This window comes from Mus caroli, chromosome 6, assembly GCF_900094665.2.
Source record: "Mus caroli chromosome 6, CAROLI_EIJ_v1.1, whole genome shotgun sequence".
NCBI classification, from domain to species: domain Eukaryota; kingdom Metazoa; phylum Chordata; class Mammalia; order Rodentia; family Muridae; genus Mus; species Mus caroli.
In genome coordinates, this window is record NC_034575.1 from 26,368,226 (window position 1) to 26,392,004 (window position 23,779).

Below are 23,779 nucleotides of genomic sequence, written 5' to 3' on the forward strand. Positions count from 1 at the left end.
CTTGTCAACTTAAACTTACTCTTCAAAGTTTCACCATTGTATTGTCCAAAAAATAGGCAAAGACCAATAAAACTCAAACACTGATAGAGTGGGCTAGCTCACTCTATCAGGGAAGATAGAAGTGAGTGTCTTAGATGAGGGTCCTAGATGAGTCTGGGTCCTTTTCTGCCAGGCAGACTGCTCAGTGCCCCATGCTCACCTGCCTCTCTTGACATGCACATGGGAGCACAAGAGCTGCTGGGTTTGCTCAGGCACAGCCATCGGGCCCTTGGGGTTTGCAGCTAGGGAAGAACCATTTGCCACTGAAATGAAGAGCTCTGGTTTCTCTTTGGCACAGCTAGTTCTAAAGTTCCCCTACTCTCCCTTTTCTCGGACTGGGCCTGAGATTCTGAGTTAACAGAGAGCTCTAAAAACCCAGTCATAACCACAGGAAGATGACTTTTATAGATGCTAGCAGCATATCTTGCTGAACAGATGTCCCAGCAGTAAGAGCAAGCGAAGGCCAGGTACTAAAAGGCTACACAAATTGAGTGCACAAGAAGGAACACTGGGCCAGTCTGGTCAGAGCCATGGCTGTTCCTCCAGCCCAGATACACTATCTGTTGTCTAATATTACAGTCATAGCTGACAGACTGTAGGGTTGAAATCTGTGACCAGTTTACAGAAAAAGCATTTGCGGCCTGTCAGATGGCCTTGCCCCATTGATTGTAGCAAAGGAAAAGAAATCCTGTCTGCCTCTCGGACCATGACAGAATGAACCCACTGGGTGGCAGAACCTAATGCAGGGGTCAAACAGACCTAATTTCCCCCTCCCCCTCCCCAGTTGGCACTGTTCCCCACACTCCCCTGCAAACATTAGAGAAGCATGCCAAGGGGCTTGTTGAGTTCTTCTTAGCATTTTTTTTCAAGCTCCTGTGAAACTCACTAGGACCCTACCCTGACTTCTGTCAGCCTTTTCTTTCTCTCTAGTCTGTATCTCAGAGAGACAGCGGTAAAGATGGACTCAGGCAGAGGACACCTGTCTGTCCCCCTAGCTCCCCTTTCAAATAAGCTGCTCCAAACCAGACAGTCCTGGGAACTTATGCCCAAGAATGCAAACCATGGGCCTAATTCAAAGCTCCACACAGGGCCCCTTCCCCTTTCTCAGGAAACCCATCATCACTATGCTGGGCCCTCGAAACCTTGGACATGGCTGCCTGACACCGCTGAGTCTGGACAAATCCTGTGCTAGGTACTAGGCATGGTTTTATGTTCCCTGAGAGGCCATCAGAAATGGGACAGCTGGAATGCTACAAAGCACACCAGACACAAAAGCCTGGCTCCGTGCTGGGAGAGTAGGCCAAGGTATCTTAAAACTGCACGATCTGGGCCTTTCTCCGTGTGGCAAAGGAGGGTGCAAACCGATGGAATTAGCTAACAGTCTCCACCATCTGAGCTTTGGCCTTTGGCAGTAAGGAGCTGGCACACACACACAACACAGCACAGAACACCAACCCAAGCTCTCAGCAACTTGAAACGTCCCTGAGCTTCCTGTGGAATAATAATGTCTGGTAGGTTAGATCGATTGTCTACTGAGACACATTTGCCAATCAGGGACCAGTTGGGACCCCAGGACATGTCTGTCCCTAGACAACTGCTATGTGACACTAGGTTTTGAGGAGTCACCCACTCAGCTGGGCAGTGAACAACGAAAAAGGAGCATCTTGCTTTCCGTAGCTACTGCAGATTTGTTTCTAGTGGGAGCAGAAGCAGACGGCCAGAGGAGATTTTTGAGGAGTGTCTTCTAGGGAGTGTCTTGAATGACAGGCCAGTCTCAGTACAGAATCAGCTGCCATGAGGAAGTCATTAGGGAAGCCATCAGAGCATGAGATGCCTCTACCTGCCCACCCACCCCTTAGGCAGACTCCATTAGATAGTGAGGCCAATCCCACTAAGAAAGGCAAGGAAATCAGAATGTAGAACAAGAAGTTCAAAGCCATGCCCTGGGAAATAATGGGACTAAAGACTAACTCCTGAGAGGTGGGATACAACAAGCTAGCAGAGGCCATGTTATAGGAGATGGAAACTGGGGACCTGTCCTTGAGACCATAGAGGCTTGGTTTTCTTTTCCAGCCTGCCCACCTGCAAGTCTTGTGCCTTGGGAAACGGGCACAGATGAACACAGTAGTGTGTCTGGATACAGTTAAGCACCAGACTGAGGGAAACAACCTTTGTCACCAAAGGGCTGTGTGGCCCCGTGCAAGTCACCTGACCTCTTAAGGCCTCGGTCATCTTATGAGATGAGAGAGTGCCGTTCCTGGTGGAGCTCCAGAGCCTCTCGCATGGCGTTCTCCATCTCCTCCTGCCTTCCTGCTCTGGGCTCAGGCACAAGTAGGTTATTTTACATGAGGGAACTGGACAGAATGTGACTTTGTTGAACTTGAAAAGGAAAATTAAGGCCCTAGAGGGATTATGAGGAGGGAGACAACCTTCGGAGTCCATTCTCCCTCCCCAGTCTTTCTGTCTTCAGGTGGGAAGATTTCCCCCTCCCTGTCCAAATGGCACTTTGGGTGGTCTGGAGTTCTGCAGTGCAGTTGGGGTGGCCAGCAGACAGATCAGAGGTGTGTGTCTTCCTCCTCATCTAGGTCATCCTTGGTCAAGTTGTCCAGAGGGACAATCCAACTGTCCCCCAGCTCCCCATTAAGGTTGACCACCTTCTTCTCCTGCATCTCAGAAGGAGTCTCCATCACTTCCAAGGTTGGGTTGTCATGGTAACCATTCTCTACTGTCTGCAGCTCCTCTGTGAGTCGTTGCTAAAATGGGGACAATAACACAGGAAGACGGCAATTTTGGAGTGCTGTGAGCTTTAATATGAAACATTTTTCCCCCATTCAACCCAGGGACCTCAAGTTGGCTAGATTAAATTCCCGTGGTTCACTTGTGGGAGCAGAGACCACCCTGGCTACTAGCCTGACCATCTCATAAGTACTCCCCCATATCCTAAAATTACCAGCTGCTTTCTACCTTCATTCCGTGGCAGTCTGTGACATCATGGAGAGAGATTTCGGAAGACATTTTGTCCTTGAGATCTTTTTTCTCTTCTCCATCCCTCTCCATAAAAACCTCTGTTTTTCTACATCATTCCATAATAAATAACAGAGAAGAACAACATAAATAAATAAGTAAATAAACAAGGCTCCTTCAGAGCAGCCTGACAGGACTTTTTAGTGGTCGGGGTGAACAGGGTGACCCTTACAGATGTGCAGACAGTAGTCTGTGCTCTGAGATCCAGCTGTGGATACACACTGCCATCACTCATGCCTCGGTCAATGCACAAGGTCAATAGGAGTGGGAACTGTCTTCATGCTCTCATTAGTTTACAGCTAGGGTGGAGACCCACAGCAGAACAGCACTGTAAAGATGAGACAGGGTCCTGCTGTGTAGCCCAGGCTGACCTCTAACTTTCGATTCCCCAGCCTCAGCTTCCCAAGTGCCGCCATTACCAATATACGCCACCGCACCAGAGAAGATGTGGTGCTAGTTGGTTGGGTGAAAGAAGCTTTGGTTAGAGGAGCTCTTGCCCAAGGCCATATATATGATATATAATTTATTTAGGAATCATACCCCCTAAATCTCCAGAACAGGTCTGCAAGGGACCGTCCCCACTATGCAGACGACAAGGCTGTAGACTTATGATTGACTTACAGACATTGACTTACAGACACGGCTTAACCCCAGTGTTTCTGCTCTTGCTTCTACGTTTGAGTCTCCAGCGTTAGAGACAAGCTAGCTTGACAGTGGGGACAAGAACCTGTTCGAAGGCTCCAGGCCCACTCCTGTGGAGGGACCGAGTGAGAGACGCATTGGGTAACTGGGCTACCTAGAGTAAGAAAATACTCACCTGGTCCTTCCTCTGGGAGATCCGCTGGTGACAGCAGCCGTAGAGGGCAGCAACGAGGAGCAGGAAGGATGCCATGCAGACGATGGTGATGATGAGGGGCAGGCTGAAGCGGTCCTCATTGACCTCTGGAGGCCCTTCCTTCCCCAGCTTCATGTCACTGACTCCGGCCTGGCCAAGACACAGAACTTAAGTGACAGAAAACGGGAGTCCAGACCGTTTGTCTCCACTCCAGTCTGTGTGGGTCTGCTGCTGCTATCCTACCACCTTCCCTGTTCATATGTCTGCCTCCTGCATGCTTATACTATCAAAGGGCCTCCTCACCAGAGGGCACTGGGCTTAGGACAGTACAGGGCAAAGCTCCTTACCTCTGTCAGGTCATCCCATCTGTCCTTCAGTAGCTCATACACGGCCTTAGGAGAAAGCTTCGCTGTGGGAGAGACAAGAGACAGATGCTGCCTCCAGGGTCCAGCCCAGAGTGAAATGTCAGGGGTAGAAGAGGTACCCAAGGGGAGGATGTCCCTCGGGTCTGCTGGGATGGTAGCTGGCTTGTATAGTCTTAGGTGCCTCCACCCCAAACCATCCTTCTGTGGCACTCCCTCCCACACAGGGCCCGGTCCCCTCACCCTCGACTCACTCTCAATAATGATTCTCTTCACTGCCACCGCCTGGTTATCTAGAATAGGGGCCACATGTAGAGTGCACGAATCCTCAGCTGGCTTGAAGGACGCTTTGACTGAGTGACACAGCAGTCCCACGAGTTTCTCTTTCTCATCCAGAGGGCTCCCTTCCTAGTGTACCGAGAGCACAAGTGATTCCCAGGCTTTGCCACAACAGCTCAGGCTTGTGAGGCTGCCCCCTGCCCGCTCAGCCTGCAACAGTCTCTTCTCCATCCTTCACTGGTGCTACATCGCCAGGAATTAAGTTAAGGATTCCCAGGCTGGTCCTTAGCCTCTCAGTCTCGTTCTGAACTCTTTTCCCATCCCCTCAGCCTGGGCATCTTGTCTGCATGTCACCCCCCCATCCCCGAGGCTACCCCCTGTCCTCCCTGCAAGGTTCCTAAGGCTCTGGACCCAGTGGCTATATTATCACGCCTCAGCTGGGAGTGGGATTAAAGAGGGTACAGCACTCCTCCACTGCCAGGGGAGAGAGGCAATCCCGGGATTGAAACCTGCCGTTCTCCAGCCTCTTGTTGCCACCTCAGGATGATAGGGAAAGTGAGGCATGCAGAATAGGCAGAAGGGGGTTCTGGGGGTGTCCACAGGGTTACTTACACAAACCTAAGCCCAAAGAAGACGGAAACGGGGCTTTAGGGGTGACGCTGAGGTGTAAGCTACGGGCTGCAGAAATGTCTGCAAAACTGGCAGTGGCCAGTAGAGGGCAGCAACGAATCAGCCACCTCCTGCACCAACGAGGTCAAGAGCTATGCAGTGCAGCCCCACCAAGCCCTGGGTCCCAGAACACTGGTGGTGTGAAGGGAGCTGTACACACTTCTATACCTTCTTATATGGAACTATGCAGGAGACCAGGAACTATGACTCCACTATCAGGACAGAGGGTGATTGCTCAGATCGGAACTCTTTTCTGAGGCCCTAGAGAATGAACTGGGGACCTCGAGCGCTAGTCAAAGCTTTCTCTAGCACTCCTGTTACTTTTAAAGAGTGAGCTAAATACCTAATTAAAAAAATGGAAAAAAATAGAGTACTTATCTCAATGACTTAAAAAGCTAAAAAAAAAAAAAAAAAAAAAAAAAAAAAANAAAAAAATAGAGTACTTATCTCAATGACTTAAAAAGAAAAAGAAAAAAAAAAAAAAAACAAGAGAAAGTCTCATGAAGTTGCCAGGCCTCAAATACACGCTGTGGCCAAGACGCGACTATGATTATGATCAACTTCAGTCCTTCTGCCTTAACGTCCTAACTAGCTGGAACTAGAGGCCTGAGCCACACAACCCGCTAAAACCTACCAATTCGAGAGAGAGAGAGAGAGAGAGAGAGAGAGAGAGAGAGAGAGAGAGAGAGAGAGAGAGAAATGCAACCAGACCAACTAGAGCAGTAAAAGCTGAGGGGGCTGTGGGTGTTCTGTAGGTATTCTGCGCATGCTCCGCGCATGCTCTGCATAGGCCTGGAGCAGGCCCGTGTGCACCGCCTGACTTCTAAGTCTGAAGCGTAGGTGGGAAATGTCTACTCCCTTTGAGGAGTTGATGGACAGGGTGGGATGTAGGGTGCACTGGGGCTCGGGCACGTGTACTCACGCAAAGGCTGACTCTTGTGAGGTTCAGAATGAGGAGTTCCTCATCTGGCCTTATGGGAGGTTCACAGTTTAGCTGGAAGAGGTCAAAAGATGAAGGTTTAGGCACGAAGTCACCTGATCTTGGATTCTCCCCTTGGTGAGGGTGGGTGGCACAGGGGAAGGGCACATAGCAAACTCAGGCATGACTAGTCAGTTTCTAAGACTGGAGTACCTGGCTGCCCAGGGGTCAGAACAGAGGAAACAGACAACTTTTCCTTAGAGTGTCCAGCCAGGGACCCTGAGAAGGCTAAAGGAAAGGACTTCCCTTGAGTCTGGGGGTTTCTCATCCCACCCTCTGCTAGAATTACCTGGTAATTCTCAAAGGCCCAGATGGGAGAGGCTGTGCTGGGGCCTGGAGGGGCCACGGGAGTCCCATTAGAGATGAGGTGTGTGAACTCTTCAGTCGTAGTTCCCACTGTAGACGCCGTAGACTGTCCCAGTGTGGAGACGGGCAATGTAGTGATGCCTGGTGTCTGGGTGGTGAGGGGCTGAGTGGCTTCAGAGGTGCCCAGTGGTTCTGTAACAGAGAAGGCAAAGGCTGAGGAGAACACAGGCTTTTCTGGCTTCATGATTCTCACAAGCTGAAACCAGTAGCTATGAAGAGGAAAGAGGCAAGAATGAAGAAGTGGGGTCCTGGGCTCCAGGGACAGAATGAGTTAGACTTGGATGAAGTAAGAACTAAGCAGGAGTCACAGGAACCATGCTACAATTACCTCTCCGAGGCCCAGGTGGGCCATAGCTAACACACTACGCAGGCTCTGTGGGAGGGGTTGTGCTTTGTGTCTCACAGACTTGCTCCTTTAGGACGGTCCCTGCTTATCAACAGGGAAACTGAAGCTCGGTGACTTGTCCAAGGTCACAGGGCACAACCGCAAAAGAGGAGGATTTGAACAGGCCATCCTGAGCCTGTGCACCTGCTATAGGGTGTGGCCCTGTCCTCCAGGGCATAGGCTAATGCTCAGAAACTCTGATTCAGGATTTTAAGGCTCCTGAGCCGGCCATAGATCCTGACACGAATTTAAAGACTGGAGCTTTAAAAACTAAATAAGCAGAAGCAGACATGAGACAGGATGTGACAGTGCACAGCTTTAATCCCAGCATCCGGGGGGCTGAGGCAGGCGGAGCTCTGTAAGTCTGGAGCCAGGCTGGTCTACAGAGTGAGTTCCTTCCAGGCCAGCCAGTCTCAGAAAAGGAAGGAAGGGAAGGACAGAGGAAGGGAGGGAGGGACAGAAGGAAGAAGGGAGGGAGAGAGAGAAGGAGGAAGGAAAGGAGGGAGAGGAAGGGGCCAGAAAACAGCAGTATGCATACCATACCACAAGTCCCGAAAGAAAGAACGAAAGCTCAAAGGAGTCAGCCACCCACCCTCCTGGGTCCCTGGGGTCCAACTCAGGTCATCAGGTTTAGCAGCAAGTGCCACACGCTGACATTTATTTATTTGTTTATTTATTTTTACTTATTTAAAAGTGTATTTCTTACAGTGGATTGCTACCAAGCAAGTCTGAGACGCAGTTTTAGAATTCTCTAACACCCTGCGGCCACAACCTGTGGCACAAGCCTGGGCATAGATTCTGGCTTGGTTGAATCTATACACTGCTAGCCTCTATCACTGCTAAAACGGGTATCCAAGGCTAGGTCTGATGAAGGCAGAAGACACGTAGAAGGGTTAAAACTCAGCATACACCGATATCTTCCAACTGACTGGTAGTATGAGAAAATGCACTGCCAAGTCTCCCTCCTTCTCTCTCTCTTTCTCTCTCTCTCTCTCTCTCTCTCTCTCTCTCTCTCTCTCTCTCTCTCTCTCTCTCTCTCACACACACACACACACACACACACACACACACATTTTACCTGCATTTTTTGTCTACAGACCAAATGTGTGCAGTGCCCAAATAGGCCAGAAGAGGGAGTCAGACGATTACAAATGGTTGTCAACCGCCATGTGTACATGCCATGTGTATGTTGAGAATTGGACCTAGGTCCTCTGCAGGAGCAACCAGTGCTCTTACCAGCTGAGCCATTTCTCCAGGCCTTCTCACGTCTTAAGAAAAACAAAAGCGGCCTGACCTGGCAGAGCACACCTTTAATCCCAGTACTCGGGAGGCAGAGGCAGGTAGATAGATCTCTGAGTTTGAGGCCAACCTTGGTCTACAGAATATGAGTTCCAGGGCAGCCAGGGCTACAGAGTGAAACCCTCTCTTGAAAAACCAAAAGAGAGGGAAAAAAAGACAAAAAAAAAAAAGGAAAAAGGAAAAAGAAGGAAGGAAGAAAAGCAAAAACAAAAAAATGCCAAGGAATGACTTACTGTGTGTAGTGGGCTTCCATGTCAGTGTAGAGTTGTCAGTGCCAGGCGTGGAGCCAGAGCTGCTGGGAACAGCAGCAGGGGTATGCTGCCCCGTAGGATGGCTCGCTGTGCTCGGTGAAGAAGCCACAGGCTGCTGAGGGCTTGTTGTGTTGTCTGTTGTGGGGGTAGAAAGAAGCTTTGAGGTGGTATTAAGGTCAGTAGGCTGAGAAGAGACGTTGTTGATTAGCCCCAAAGTGGTTGTTGGTGCTGTGGTAAAACTGTCACCGCTCTTGCCTCCAGAGGAGGTTGTTTGTCCACTGCTACTGGTGAAGGTCGTGCTACTGGGAGGGCTTGTTTTAGTCTTGTTCACCTCGGAGACACTGGAGGTTGTAGTCAGACTGCCACTGCTTTGATTGCCTGTGGAGGTCGGTATGGAGGTCGGCATGGACGTCGGAGATTGGACTGAGGTTGTGGATGGTGTAGGGTTGCTTGGCTGGGCTGAAGCAAGTGGAGATGTCACTGGGTCACCAGTTGTGACTTTTGTTGATGTTGTGGCACCTTGTTGGCTCTGGGCAGTGCTAGGTTTGATAGTAGATATGCTAGTCTCATTTCCTGTCGATAAAGACAACACAGAATCAAGCCAGGTGTTAGCCAGAGTGTTGGTGGACTTCTCTAGCTCATTCCCAAGTGCATGAGCCTCCTACCCGTCTCTGGCATTCGCCTTGCTGAAACCTGCATCCTTCATGAGTCTACAGTTACATCGTCCCTCAAGTTTGCCATGGGATTCTGCAATCCCACCCCCAACCCCACCCCGAAGCTCCCAGATGCCCTGCCTTCCAAAAAATTACAAGTACCGACAAGAGCCACATAGCCTTTCCACGGATGATACAGCCAACAAGGACAAATGGATGACAGACTGCAGTTACCCAAATGTTCACAAGGACCCTCTGTGGACTGTGCTAGGGAAAAGCAGTGTGCTTGAGTTGGGTTTAGCTTGGCAGCTTAACCTAAGTGGGGAACGGGTCAAAGAAGAGAGGCTTTTTATTGGTTTAAAAGAATGTGTGTTGAGGGCATTGCTATAAAACAGGACTTGTAGTGACTTGTGTGGAACAAAGACCCAGAACCTACAACCCCAGGGAGATGACAACTGAATAACAGACTCAGATAACTTCAGGAAGAATGGACAAGGAAAGAAAATGGAGAGGGGTGGGAGTTAGGGATGGTGGTGGCGAGAGAGGCAGCTACCCTGCGTCTCTTGCTGTGTTAAGACACCTTGATCAAAAGTAACTCCCTGGATAAGACTGGGTTTGCTATGGATTTATATCAGGAAGTTAAAATAAGACCTTAAAAGCAGCATATCCAGTCAGTCGCAAGCATGGATGATAACCATGTGGGTCCCCAGCTGCTACTCTGCTCTGTTGGCATCCGTGCCTGGAGGAGGGTGCCACAATGGGCTGGGTCTTCCTACATCAATTAGCAACCAGGATAATCTTCCACAGACAGGCCCACCAGGCCAACTTGATCTTGATAATCTATTACTCCACTAATAACCTCTTCCTAGATGGCTCCAGGTTGGATCAAGTTGGCAGCATGAAGGTAACCCTTGTCAACTTGACCCGCAAATTCATCACTTTAAGCCACTAACAGCAGCCCCCTAAGGACCATTAAGCTAAAAGGAATGCTGTGGGAACAAGCATCTCCGACAGAGGAAAACAGGACAACATGTGAAGGTCTCAAGTCCGGGGAAAGGGACTAAGGGAAGACACGGATGTCTGCATGGAGCTTAGAGAGTGGGGGAGGGGACGCTGAGACTGCAGGCCTTAGAGAGTGGGCTGTCAAACCGAACAGTTCTGAGGACAGAACAAGGTTCTCTTAAAAGTATATCCTAGCCCAGGTGTGCTGAGGCAGTCTTTTTGCTGAGGCAAAAGCAGGTCAATCTCTGAGAATTCCAGGCCAGGCTGGTCTACACAGATCCAGAAGAGCCAGGGCTACATAGTGAGACCCCATCTCAAGAAAAGAAAATTATATAGTACATATATGTATAATATACATATATAAATATTTATTTAAAATATATTAAAGATTATGTGTGTGTGTGTGAGAGAGAGAGAGAGAGAGAGAGAGACTGGGATGTTGCCTATTTATGGAGGATATATATATATATATATATATATATATATATATATATATATATATACACACACACACACATCTATGTATATATCCTAGATTAAATGATCCCTAAGTTCAGAGGCCAAAATAAGGCCTTTAATCTTATTTACGTGGGAGAGATAAAGCACTATTGCAAGGGGTGAGAAGCCCATGCTTTCACCTTTGTAGAATGTGATCTAAAGGGAGAAAGCCTACAGAGTGGACCAGTAGGGTGTCTATCAGTCACCCGGGGAAGAGCTGGTGGCTGGAAGTGGAGAGCTAGACACTACAGACAAGCAGTGGTTGGAGATTCAGGACTGCATTTGGATGGAGCCAGTGTGGGGAAGGAGGAAAATCAGAGACTTTGAGAGGGTAATGGTGATTCCCGGTTTTGTCCTTCAGCAGAAGGGAGGCTGTGTGGGGAAGGGGTGCCATGGCCAGCCTACGTTTCTGTATGGACAACTCCTCACCCCATGAGACAGGCCAGACACAGGCTGAAAATGCTGCCCAGTATTCCCTGTGTCCACAAGCAGGTGTCAGTTGCATGGGACATGCATCTAGCTAGGAAGGGAAGAAATCATAATGGCACAGTAGGAGACCATGTTCAAGCGCAAACAGCCCTGACACTAGTGAGTATCCCATGCTCCGCTGGGCATCTTGAACCACAGTCTGAAGAGGGGGTGTGTTTCTCCATAAATAGGCAAGATCCCAGTCTCTCTCATACATGGTATGGCACCATCAAGCCTTGCAGGAACCAAAGGCAGTCAAAAATCTATAAAGGGGACAGTATTCTGGTTCATGAAGTGACATTTGTGGGACTGACTATTATATATGACTGAAGGGCACACATAATAGAATGTCATATTTAAATAAAAAAAGCAATCAACCCAGATGTAATGGTGCACATCTCTTGTCCCACTACACAATGTGTTCAAGGAGTTTGGACCATTCTCTCCTGCCACACGCAAACAAATCTAGAGCCATATTGCAGAGTCGGGGGCGAGTTGGCATGTTCATGTGATCATGCATCTGCATGTACACGTATGCTGGTGTGTGCAGTACATGCCAGTACATGTGGAAACTGACAACCTTGGGCATCGTTCCTCAGGAGACACCCACCAGGTCTCTCACTGGCCTGGAAGTCACTGGTTAGACAAGGCTGAGGTGGGGTGAAGAGGCCCCCTGTCCCAGCCGTGAATTATAAGCAAGGTTGTGGGGATTGCGCATCGGTCCCTCACGTTTGCATAGCCAGTGCTTGATGTTCCCAACCCTCTCGGTGCTATACTTGGACTGGGGATTTCCCAACTGATAGCATCATAATTTCTTGTCACCCTGATATTGTCAGCATCGGGGGAGTTTGAAGAGTTGCAGAATCAGACAGGAACTCTGTGGTGATCTGAATGAGAATGGCCCTCACAGGCTCATATATTTGAATGCTTAGTCATCAGGAAGTGACACCATTTGAGAAGAATTAGGTGTGGCCTCATTAGAGTGTGTGTGGACTTGTTGGAGGAATTGTGTCACTGAGAGTGGGCTTTAGGGTTTAAAAGTCCATGCCAGTTCCTGTCTGTGTCTGTCTGCCTGTCTGTCTGCCTACCTGTGTGTCTGTCTCTGTCTCTGTCTCTGTCTCTGTCTCTGCCTCTGCCTCTGCTCTCTCTCTCTCTCTCTCTCTCTCTGCTTTTGGGTCAGGATATTGTTCTCAGCTATTGCTCCAGCATCACGTCTAAATGTCTGCATGTCTGCATGTATGTCTGTACGTCTGTATGTCTCTCTGCCATGATGACAGTGGACTAACCTCTGAAACCATAAGAAAGCACCCCATTAAATGCTTTTTTTTGTAAGAGTTCCCATGACCAGCTGGGTGGTAGGTAGAACACACCTTTAATCACAGCACTCAGGAGGCAGAGGTAGGGGGTCTCCGAGTTCGAGCTCTGTGTATGTACATAGTGCATTCTAGGACAGCCAAAGCTGGACAGAGAAACCCTGTGGGGGGCCGGGGAGGGGTATAGAAGAGTTGTCATGGTCATGGTGTCTCCTCACAACAACAGAATGGTGATTAAGGCAGGGCTCTTACAATGGTGAACAGAGGAAAACAGCTTTGCAATCTGGAGCTGTGGACATTTTGAACTGGAGTCTCCTCTGTTATAGGCAGCTGCTCTGTGCATTAGAGTGTTCTAGCAACATCTCTGGCCTCTGTCCACTGGCTGTAAGTAACAGACACACTTATCCGCCTCCAACTCCAGCAACTGAAAATGCCCCAATACTGCCATATGTCCCTTGAAGGTATCAGTGACTTCCCAATGAAAACCGTCTAACATGAGAGAACACCAAACTCGTTCCATAAAGCCCCAACCGCACAGAACAAAAACCACAGGCTTTCTAAGATCAAAGAGACCTCCATTTGGCAGCTGAGAGGCTGAGAAGGATGAAAGACAATAAACTGTTCTTGTGGGTTGCCAAATCCCAGCATTAGTTTAACTGATCACCTCATCAGGTCTCTAGTAACAGAAATGGACCTCACATGGGGATACATGCTAATGAACCAAACTACCCATAAGCCCCCATCTCTGATGGCATTCCCTCGTTAGTAGAGTCAACCACATTCCTATAAGGTAAACCCAAACTTGCTTAGGACTCCCAGAAATACCAGCTCTCAAAACACAAAAATAACTTTTGCATCAGGATAAGTTTATCAATATAGGTACTTAATCAGAGACCCAGGACTCCAGATGCTGGCGCAAGATACCCAGTCTTGGATACCTTGTTAAAGAAAGACATAACCGAATGGATGATTACACTGCAGAATGCCCAAGAATAGCGGCGCAAGAAGAAACCCAAAGTCTTGGAGAAAGATGCTAGTCTTAAAATCAAGAGTATCCATCTGAGGCGCAGGAGACAGATGCCTGCGGGCATAAGGACCTGACTTTGGATTTCTAGAATCCCGGGAAGGCTAGATTCAGTATTATTTATCTATAATCACGGCATTCCTAAAGTGAAAGGAGGTTAGAGAGTCTGCAAAGTAAGGAACTACTCTTGAGGTTGTGTATATACACACACACACACACACACACACACACACACACACACACACACACGCAAATACACATACAAACAAACAACATGAACAAAGTTGTTTTTTTTTTTAAAGTATCGGTTTGACCCCAGCACCACGTGCAGGCAGTGATGAGCACCTACGGTTGTGTGCCCCGTTCTCGTGCCCTCTAACTCTGTTCCCTTAGCTCAGATTGCACAACTCCTGACAAGGCTTCCAGCAATGCTTCCCCCATGTTCTAAGATGAACATCTCACTGTGGCTCTCTAATCAACACATGTTATAAATATCTGTTGATCATGTTTTCAGAGTTTTGTTTTTGTTTTTAGTGGTTTATAAAATAGTTATTCTTTCTGTTTTTATTTTCTTTTTTTTTTAAGATTTATTTGTTTATTATATGTAAGTACACTGTAGCTGTCTTCAGACACACCAGAAGAGGGCATCAGATCTCATTTCAGGTGGTTGTGAGCCACCATGTGGTTGCTGGGATTTGAACTCTGGACCTTTGGAAGAGCAGTCGGGTGCTCTTACCCACTGAGCCATCTCACCAGCCCCTGTTTTTATTTTCTTTTTTTTAAAGATTTATTTATTTCTATTTGTATGAGTACACTGCAGCTGTCTCAGACATACACCAGAAGAGGGCATCAGATCCCATTACAGATGGTTGTGAGCCACCATGTGGTTGCTGGGAATTGAACTCAGGACCTCTGGAAGAGCAGTCAATGTTCTTAACTGCTGAACCATCTCTCCAGCCCAACTTTTTATCTTTTCAACGTTTGTTGATGACCCTTCTTCTGCCTCAACCTCCTAAATGCTAGGATCCCAAGCATGAGACACCATGCCTGGTTTACTGTGCATTTTATAACTGATGGTGGCTTGGGATACATAGAACTGAGTGCGCTGTTAGCACAGTGTAGAGTTATATTGTGCTTCTCCCTCCTTAGCCAGATATGTTAATCACATACTAATCCCAACCAGTTTGGACACAAACTTGCCTGAAGGTAGAGACAGAATAGAGCTTCCAGGGGAGAAAGATATATGTGATTCTATATTCTGGGCAGGAAGACCAGTTTGACAACCAGCACAATCTGGTCAAAGGGGATTTAGAATAGCAGATAAGCATCATGTATATTTTTAAGATTTACTTATTTTTGGTGTGTCTTCAGGCACATCAAAAGAGGGCATCAGATCCCATTATAGATGGTTGTGAGCCACCATGTAGTTAGTTACTGGGAATTGAACTCAGGACCTCTGGTAGAGCAGCCAGTGCTCTTAACCACTGAGCCATCTCACTAGCCCTAGCATCATGTATTCTTAAAGGCCAATTGTAAGAGCTATGTTGAATGATGTTGGAGGACACTACCACTTATCCAGTTCCCAGGAGTCAGTGCGCCCACACACAAGTCCCTCCAATGGAGCAGATTCCTCTCGTAAAGGTGACTTCATAGGAGTATGACAATACTGTCCCCAGCTCCAGAGGTTGGAAGCCGGCAGTCCCACATTCCCTCTTCCTCAGTTCCTGGCACTCCTTGGCTAATAGCTGTGTCACCGCACTCTGACTCATCAACACGTGGCTTTTTTCCTTGTGTGCCTCTAGTATTGTCAAGGGAGGGAACCTGGAGTCCTAGCCCAAATCCTCATAGATACCAAGCAAACTCTCTACTTCTGGGTCCACTAGTTTAGAGTCTGTCCTACTCCAGTATGTTGTAGAATATTTGGTCACACTTTGTACCCTGCGATTGTATTATTTACTGAAAAAAAAATGTTTCTAGTTGTGGTGTGGCTCAGCCCTTAGCACATACCTTGAATCCCATACAACAAAAGTAAAGTTAGTTTGTAGAAGGAAGCAGCCATTTTTGAAAGTGATGTCTAATTGAGAGGCAAAGTGATGAATCAGTAAAGGATATGACAGAATAGGATCTGCCTGACTCTCAGGATAAGAGAGAGAAAGGGAAGCAACTTAAGAAAGCAGTGGAGAGAGAGGAGAGGGGAGAGAGAGAGGGAGAGAGGGAGGGAGAAGGCAGTTTTACTGGGACAGATGTACAGAGAAAGGTTGCAGGGAAAGAGAAAAAAACTAGATACAGATTAAGACAGACCTAGAAAGGGGCGGGCTTATTCAGCAGTAACACTGTAGGCCTAGATTAGATTGTATGGAGGCTAGAAGCTTCCAGGACTGGGCACAGGTTAGCAGACTGAGTCACTAAGCCTTAAAGGTGACAGTTATATCAGGCAAATAAAAAATACAATAACACCAATGTGATTTCATAGTAACCTTCAATGACTGTGTATGCCTCGGGTCACATTCACAATGTTCATGGTAAAGACTTGAATATATATATATATATCATCCTGGGATAACTACCTCCTAAATCATTCCCCCATATTTCAGCAAACCTGTGACAGCTTGCTTGAAGTATCAACTTTTCATAACCTAGGACCCTCTAAGAAAGCTTCAACCGAGAGACTGGCCCATAGGCATGTCTGAGCAATATTGTCTTGATGTAGGAAGATTCAGCCTATTGTGGGCAGCACCATTCCCTAGACGGGGGTCCCAAACTAAGCAACATAGGAGAAAGCTAGCTAACAACAGCAAATGGGAAGCAAGGCTATCACTGGTGTCAACACTGCATGCTTTAGGTAGGTCAGAAACAGTGTCCCATCCTCCTTTGAGGTAACCTGGGAAAGCCACTGGTCCACCACCACCATTTCACACCACTAATTCTGTGAGTGCTAGAAACCAGATTCATTTCTGAGAACTGCAGTCTCTGGGGACACTCTACATTAACTTTTAGGACTGGGCCTGGCAGGGAATCCCTTGGGTCCCATCCATCCTCCTCCTGCTTTATTATTCAGTAGCATGTAGAGTCGATGGCCATGAGTACAACCCAGGAGCTCTATGTTCCATACTGTGCCCACAGCAAGCGTGTTCCATGCATCTCACAGCTCTGAGGAAGGCATCTGAAGGCTGCTGCTGCTACTGGAAATGCGGCTGCAGGGAACACACACACACACACACCTGGAACATATGTGTTTTAGCCACATGCTCATGAGCCCGTGAAACAGCCATAAGGTGATGGAGAAAGAACGGACACACACGAGCCCTGGGGACCAATGGAGTCAGACAGGCAGCCCCGCTCCAGCCACATCCCACTAGAGCAGCCATAGCCTTGACCCTCAGTGCCCATGCATGCTGGGTTCTTCCTCCTTTCCTGCTCCTTCTAAACCACTGGCTCTAACCCTTCAGGTACTGCCTGTGAAAGGCACTAGGGAAAGCTTTGGCCACTGGAAGAATGTTCTCTTCCGACAGGCTCTCCCATAATACGCTATGATCCTGAAGCATTCTGTGCCTATCAGCCTGACATTATCTAGAAGCAGGCTAGACATGAGCATCCTACTAGGGGAAGATGAAGATCCATCCATCCTGGGAAGCATCAGGTTTGGGCCCACCATATAGTAGGTCGGGCTAAGCATGCTGAAGATGGTCCTGCACTGCCATTATCCTGGTCTTTCTTTAGGACTGAATAAATTCTTGTTTGAATTTTGTGCTGCCATGGGTGGAATCCAGGGCTCACAATTCAATCGTGAAAACTGAACAATGGAATAAACTAGTAATGATAAAAATCAATGAAACTGAAACTAAAATTCAACAGCAACACCAAACACAGAATAGTTTTGTTTTGATGGGGGATGGGGGAGTGTTTCTCACTATGTAGCCCAGGCTAGCCTCAAACCTACCATATTCCTGCCTTCTCTCGAGTAACTGGGACTACATAATGATGTACAAGGACTCTCCAGGACTGAGCCTAGCTAACATCTAGGGAGAGGAAGTGGGGGCACACTCCCAATCCACAGTTTCCTGAGTGGGGATTAATCAGAACATCAGAGAAGGTCCCCACCCCTGCCCCACAATGCCACCAAGGGCCTTAACAATGGAATGAGCTGGGTAAGTTGAAAAAGGCAGACTCCTAGGAGCAGAAGAAACAAAACAAAACCGAATACTACAGGCGCTAGAGAGATGGCTCAGCAGATTAAAGCAGAGGCTACTCTTGTAGAGGACCTGGATTCAATTCCCAGGACCCACATGGTGGCTAACATCCCTCTGTAACACCAATCCCAGGGGATCTGATGATCTATTCTGGCCTCTGTGGGTACCAAGCATGCATGCGATATGTAAATCTAAATCTAAAGTAACGATGCTGTTTCTAAAGAACTACAGCCACACAGGGAGACAAACAGGCATTTCTGGAGTACACCCCAGCCTCTAGTGAACTAAAGGTGTCCATAGTAACAACAGCATTTAAACCCAAGCCTGCTGGACCAACACACCTTTCACACTTAAGACACAGGAGAGCAAAGGCTCTGCCTCTGCCTATGGCAGCCACTCACCTACTGTGCACGGAGCTGCCTCTTCAGGACATGTTCTGTGATGTGGCTCCCCTAAGTCTTGCTTTTCACCTCATCCCCTCTGTAGGGTCATCCTGTTCTTTATCCCTTAGTTCTGCTACACTGTATTATTTCACCAGACGGTTCTACTGTATTTTCCTCATTCATCCTAGGCTGTGTCCACCATCAGCCTCCCGTGAGCAATGTTTCTAGGAACATTTGTTATGTACAGACTTTACATGAGATGTATGTTTCTATTTCTCTAAGTGTAGCAATGCCAAGCTGTATGTAAACTCTTTATTTAGCATCTTGATAAACTGCCAAACTATTTTCCAAACTGGCTGCCCAATATCACATAAGCAGGGGTTTTTCACGGAACTTGTCTTTCTATACAGCCTCACCCAGCTTATCTGCTTTTGTCATGATCGCCACTTCAACAGTTATGGGCTGGTATCTCAGTGCCTATTAATTAGCCAAACCCACAACACCTACAAAGGACAGCACTCAATGACCAAGTGGGATTTCTCATGCATAGCTCAGAATTTACAAAATATAAATCCCCATAATAACAAAACAAAATAAAAACCTATAATCATCTTAATCCCAATTTATTTTTTGAAGATTTATTTTTGTTTTTAATCCTGTGTACATGTTTGCAAGCGTATACACATAATAAATGCAGGTGCCTCAAGTCCGGAAGAGGACATCGGATCCCCTGGAGCAGGCTTTGGGAGCAGCCTGATGTGGGGTTGGAATTGCACTCAGGTCCTCTGCAGCAAATGCTCTGAACCACTGAGTCATCTCTCCAGACCCCTCTTATTTATTCATTTTATTAATATACTGTTGCTGTCTTCCGACACACCAGAAGAGGGCATCAGATCTCATTACAGATGGTTGTGAACTGGGTGATGGTGGTGCACGCCTTTAATTCCAGCACTGGGGAGGCAGAGGCAGGCAGATTTCTGAGTTCGAGGCCAGCCTGGTCTACAAAGTGAGTTCCAGGACAGCCAGGGCTATACAGAGAAACCCTGTCTCAAAACAACAACAACAAACAAACAAACAACAACAACAACAACAAACAAAACCAGATGTACAGATGTTTGTAAGCCACCATGTGGCTGCTGAGAATTGAACTCAGGACCTCTGAAAGAGGAGTTAGTGCTCTTACCCGCTAAGCCATCTCTTCAGCCCCCTCAGAAAAGAAGGAGGAAGAAGGGTGGGGCGACAGTATGCAAGTGAACTAGGAATAGAGGAAAATGTTCCTTACCTAATAAATGGTCAAATGATGTCTCCTAATAAGCTTATGGCGTACAGAAACTGGGAGAGACTGGCTGGGTGCTTTGGGAAAAACAGAGCTATCCTTTCTCACCCTGCTTCCTGAATGCAAGACCAGCCAATCCCATGGAGGGGGAGGTGTTCAAAACAACAGAAGTGCAGCAGCAGGGGCATGCCTATGACCCCAGCACTCAGTAGGCTGAGGCAGGAGACTGCTGGGACTTTGAGACCAATGTGGGCTACAGAGTGAGACCCCATCCCTCCAAAAGAAAAGGAAAAAAATGCCAAAGATATATCAGAAGAAAATAGATAGAGAAGATGCTCAGCCTTGATCCTTAGGCAAATCCAAATTAAAATTGCAGTGCAGCTCTACATAGCTACTAGAATTGCTAAAAGCAAAGATCAAGGGCAAACTCCATACGCAGTAGAAATGCAAAATTAGGTTAGCACTTTGGAGATCGGGTTAGCCATTTGTTTTACTATTTTTTGCAGGACTGACAATTGAACCCAGGGACCCGAATAAGCTAAGCCACCATTCCACCACTGAGCTATGTGTATAGACCTTTGTTTTTTAAACACTTTTATTACTTATGTGTGTACATACGAGTGTGCTAGTGCATGTGTGCATAACATAGCACACGTGGAGGTGAGAAGACAACTCTCAGAGTGTGAGCTCTCCTTCCTGTTGGTTCCAGAGACTGAACTCAGCTTGTCAGCCTTGACAGCAAGCACCTTTCCCCACCAAGTCGCCCCACGGACCCAGCCCTTGATTTTTTTTTCCTTTTTTGGAGACAGTGCCTCACTACATAATCCAGGCTTTTGGTAACCCTATAATCCCTCCTTTCTTCATATCCAGAGTGCTAGGATTGCAGGCATACATGAACACAGCAGCTTATACACACTGTAGGTGTGCGTGCGCGCGGGCACACATGTGCACACAGGCGTGACTGGAGAACAGCAGAGTGGCTAGAGAGACTGAAGAAGGAGAGGGGCTTTGTGAGGTTATTTGGGGCAACTGCGGCACTGTGGTGATGGATGAGGAGAAGCAGAACCAAGCACCTCAAAGGCGTGGCTTTCTTTGCTGTACATGGTGAGATAGTCAAGTGGGATGCTGAGGAAACCCCAGGACCAGCGAAGTCTACGGAAACAAAGTCAGCCACATTCTAGACGTGTCCATCACACAGCCTCACTGCATAGAACAACTCCCCTCTGCAGTAAGGAGAACCCAGCCTGAGCTCTCTGTGTTGTGTTTAATTACCTGCTTAGTCCAACTTCACAGGTAAAATCAGTTTGAAACTCATAACCCGTGCCTTTGGGTGAAACACACTTTTACCACTTAAAAACACAAAGTCCATAGTTCTCTATAGATTGCCGTCAAAAAGCTACTGTTCAGACAGATCGCAGACAAGCAAGAGAGAGGTGGAGTGGAGAAGCTAAACAAGTCCTGAAGTCTAGAGATGTCAGGATGAGCTCAAGTTTTTACCTCATTCATTCATTTATTCGTTTGTTTGTTTACTGTGTTCATTCATTCATTCATTGTGTGGAAAGGAGTGCCAGGTCATGAGTTTGGATGTCAGTAGACTCTCTCCTTCCACTGTGTGGTTCCAGGGACCAAGCAGCTTGTCAGACTTGCCAGCAGGGGCCTTTACCCTCTGAGCCAACTTGCCAGCTCACGAGCTCATTTTACTGTTATGTACGGCTAGTCCGATGAATATACACGACTGCATCTTCTTGCTCTGCCCCATGGCGGCACCTAGCAGCTCTGACAAAGCAGCAGCACACACCAGACTGTGCCTAATGTCATCCTCCAGGGACACGCACCAACCAGGGCTCCTGGAGAAAGGTCTGCGCTTCTACCGCTGACGGAGCAGCTGAGCCCAGAACATCTTGTAATGCCAGGACAAGTGAGGAAGACAAGAAACAAAGAGCAAGTCCAAAAGACAGAAAGCAGCCAAATGAGGGATCCACCGGGAGGAGCCAGTCGTGGGCCATTTGAAAACAATAAGGCGTCAGGATGAATACCTGGGTGTGGGTGTAGGGGACCATAGTAAGCAAAGACCAAAGCCTTATAGGATCCCAAAGGGCCCAGTTATCCTCCTCCAAGAAGTCTGCAAAAGCAACCACAAGCAAAACAGACACGCTCCGCTTGCGACAATCCCCCAAAGGCTTGTGCCAGATATTTGCTCCCCAGATGAAGCAGGTCAGCAGATGACCAAGGGTGTGCCTTGGAGGGGTGTATCTTTGCCCTGCCGAGTCCCTTCTCTCCCCTCCCCTCCCTGAAGCTCTGCCTCACCACCAGTTCAGACACCCAGGGCCAAACAACCATGAACCCCTCGGAAACCATGAGCCAAAATAAACATGTCTTCCTTTGTTCTTCTTAATCTGTTACAGCAGAAAGCCTCTAACTCAAGACATTTCACAGAAAAAGGAGAAATGGCACATATAAGCCAGGAACATCAAGAAATGTCACTAGCTAAGGAAATGTAAAATAAAAGGGGGGTTTGTCATTTCATATCCCCCTAATCAGCAAAACCTGTAAATCCAGACAAGGGGTAGGCAGCAAGAATATGGAGTAAAGGTCAGAAGACATGTGCAAAGGTAAACCTGCTTTGCCACCCAGAACCACTGTCCAGTACATTTCTGACACACGTACAAAGGAATATGGTGCAAAGACAGCTCCTATGGATGACGGCCAATGAGGTCAATTCAAAGACTGGTCTTTTTTAAAAAAGCATATGGATAAGTGAAAATCTGCACAAATACTCTGCAAAATAGAGCACTGGGCATGTGCAATTCTCTCAACTTTTGGTTCAGCAACTTTTGATTATACCACTCCACTTACCCTAAGGAGTTCCAGAAACACCTCCAAGGTCGCTTTTTGTATTGGCCCCATACAGACAAGAATACATGTTTACCAATGGAGGTTGTAATAAGATGTGATTGCAGTCATGTACCTGAATACTATAGAACAGGGACATGGGTGACTTGTGTCTACATTTACAATTACATTAATTCATTGAAAATTAAAAGGCCAAGACGACTTCTTATTTGAGAGAGCAAGCACGCCATGTTCCAGCCAGCATCAGCGGGCTGCAACAGTAGGTTTGAAGTTAAGGTCCACTTAGACGACATAGAGAGACAAGGCAAAAGGCAAAGCAAAAAAATGACGCGTACTTGATTATACCATCCCAAAATTGCCAAAATGTATCCTTAGGGATAGAAACTAGAAAACACTTGTTTAACTTTACAGAGATTCCCAACACTGCATTCTGGGTAATTACCTACAGTGGGAAACAGAGACAACAAGGGTTCCTGCCATCTGTTTTTCAGGCAAGAATAGCTGCTGAGCCATGAGCCTAGCAACATCTGGGAGGGGGGTGCTGGAAAGCAGAGGCACAGGGCAGCTGGAAGCCTCCTGATGAGGGGGCCTATGGAGAGAGCACAGCTGGGGCTCTAGGTGGAGGTGGGGAGAGGCAGCTCAGGCAGGGATCCTCTTCTGCACGGGTGACTGGTCTCCTTCTACTGCCTCACTGAGTCCTTGAGATATAAAGAGAGCTACATTGGTGCCTGGATATGGGACATCTGCATCTTTGAAAAGTCAAGGAAGAGGATGAGAGACACAGACCTCTGACCGTTTGTAATTTGGAGACAGGGAGATCTTACACATGGCAGTTCAAATGTTCATATTCAGAACTCTCCAAGTGGTCCTCTATCTAATGACAGCAGCAGCTGCTGCAGGTGCTGCTGAGGAAGTGAAGCTGATGGGATGGTTATGGGGGAGGTGAGGGAAGGGGTAAGAAATGCCCTGGGTGATGGTGATGCACACCTTTAATCTCAGCACTCAGGAGGCACTGGCAAGCGGATCTGAGTTCGAGGCCAGGCTGATCTACAAGGTGAGTTCCAGGACAGGTATGCAGAGAAACTCTGTCTCTAAATAAATAAGTATGTAAAGAAAGAAATAATAAGATATTCCCATTGAAAATAGCAAACAAGAACCTACTAGGAGAGTGGTTCTTAAGCCCCAGCCAGCATCAAAACTCCAGGAGGGTTTGTAACATTCCAATGTTTACACCAATTCTGGGAGAAACAGACTATAGTGGGACAACCTGCCGGTTTCTTGGGTTCCCACTGTTGGATGCTGCTGGTCATTGGACCACTTTCAGAAACATTATACTAGACAAATAAGACATGATTGTTGGGTAGCATTCGGTGGCAACATAAAGCACAATTCGTGAATGTAAGATGAACTGAGTCAGCCGTGTGCCTCTGCTCCAGCAGCAGTCAGATGCTTAGAAGCTGGGAGAGAAAGCAGAGGGGAAGGACCACCTGGAAAGAGGAGAACAGGGGTCTGTGATGGCGGACCAGTGAAACCCAGGGTGGCTAAGAGAAAGACAGACTGTAGAGCTCAATTCCTGTGAGTGATGTGGGTGCATGGTCCGCCCTCTATAACCACAGTGGAGGGCTTGGTGG

The 23,779-nt window shown here is 47.6% G+C and overlaps 1 protein-coding gene across 2 annotated transcripts in view; it reads right to left on the reverse strand.

Annotated features, from left to right (window-relative positions):
- Positions 1-1,275: 1,275 nt before the first annotated feature.
- Podxl (podocalyxin like) overlaps positions 1,276-23,779 on the reverse strand; it is a 42,305-nt gene continuing 19,801 nt past the window's right edge. For both annotated transcript variants that reach the window (XM_021165444.2, XM_029478765.1), the window contains exons 2-8: positions 8,471-9,061; positions 6,477-6,685; positions 6,131-6,202; positions 4,515-4,668; positions 4,246-4,307; positions 3,881-4,048; positions 1,276-2,792 (exon numbers count right to left, since the gene is read on the reverse strand). In XM_021165444.2, coding sequence (XP_021021103.1) covers positions 2,595-2,792; positions 3,881-4,048; positions 4,246-4,307; positions 4,515-4,668; positions 6,131-6,202; positions 6,477-6,685; positions 8,471-9,061 — 1,454 coding nt within the window. In that variant the 3' untranslated portion in view covers positions 1,276-2,594. The remainder of the gene's footprint in view (positions 2,793-3,880; positions 4,049-4,245; positions 4,308-4,514; positions 4,669-6,130; positions 6,203-6,476; positions 6,686-8,470; positions 9,062-23,779) is intronic.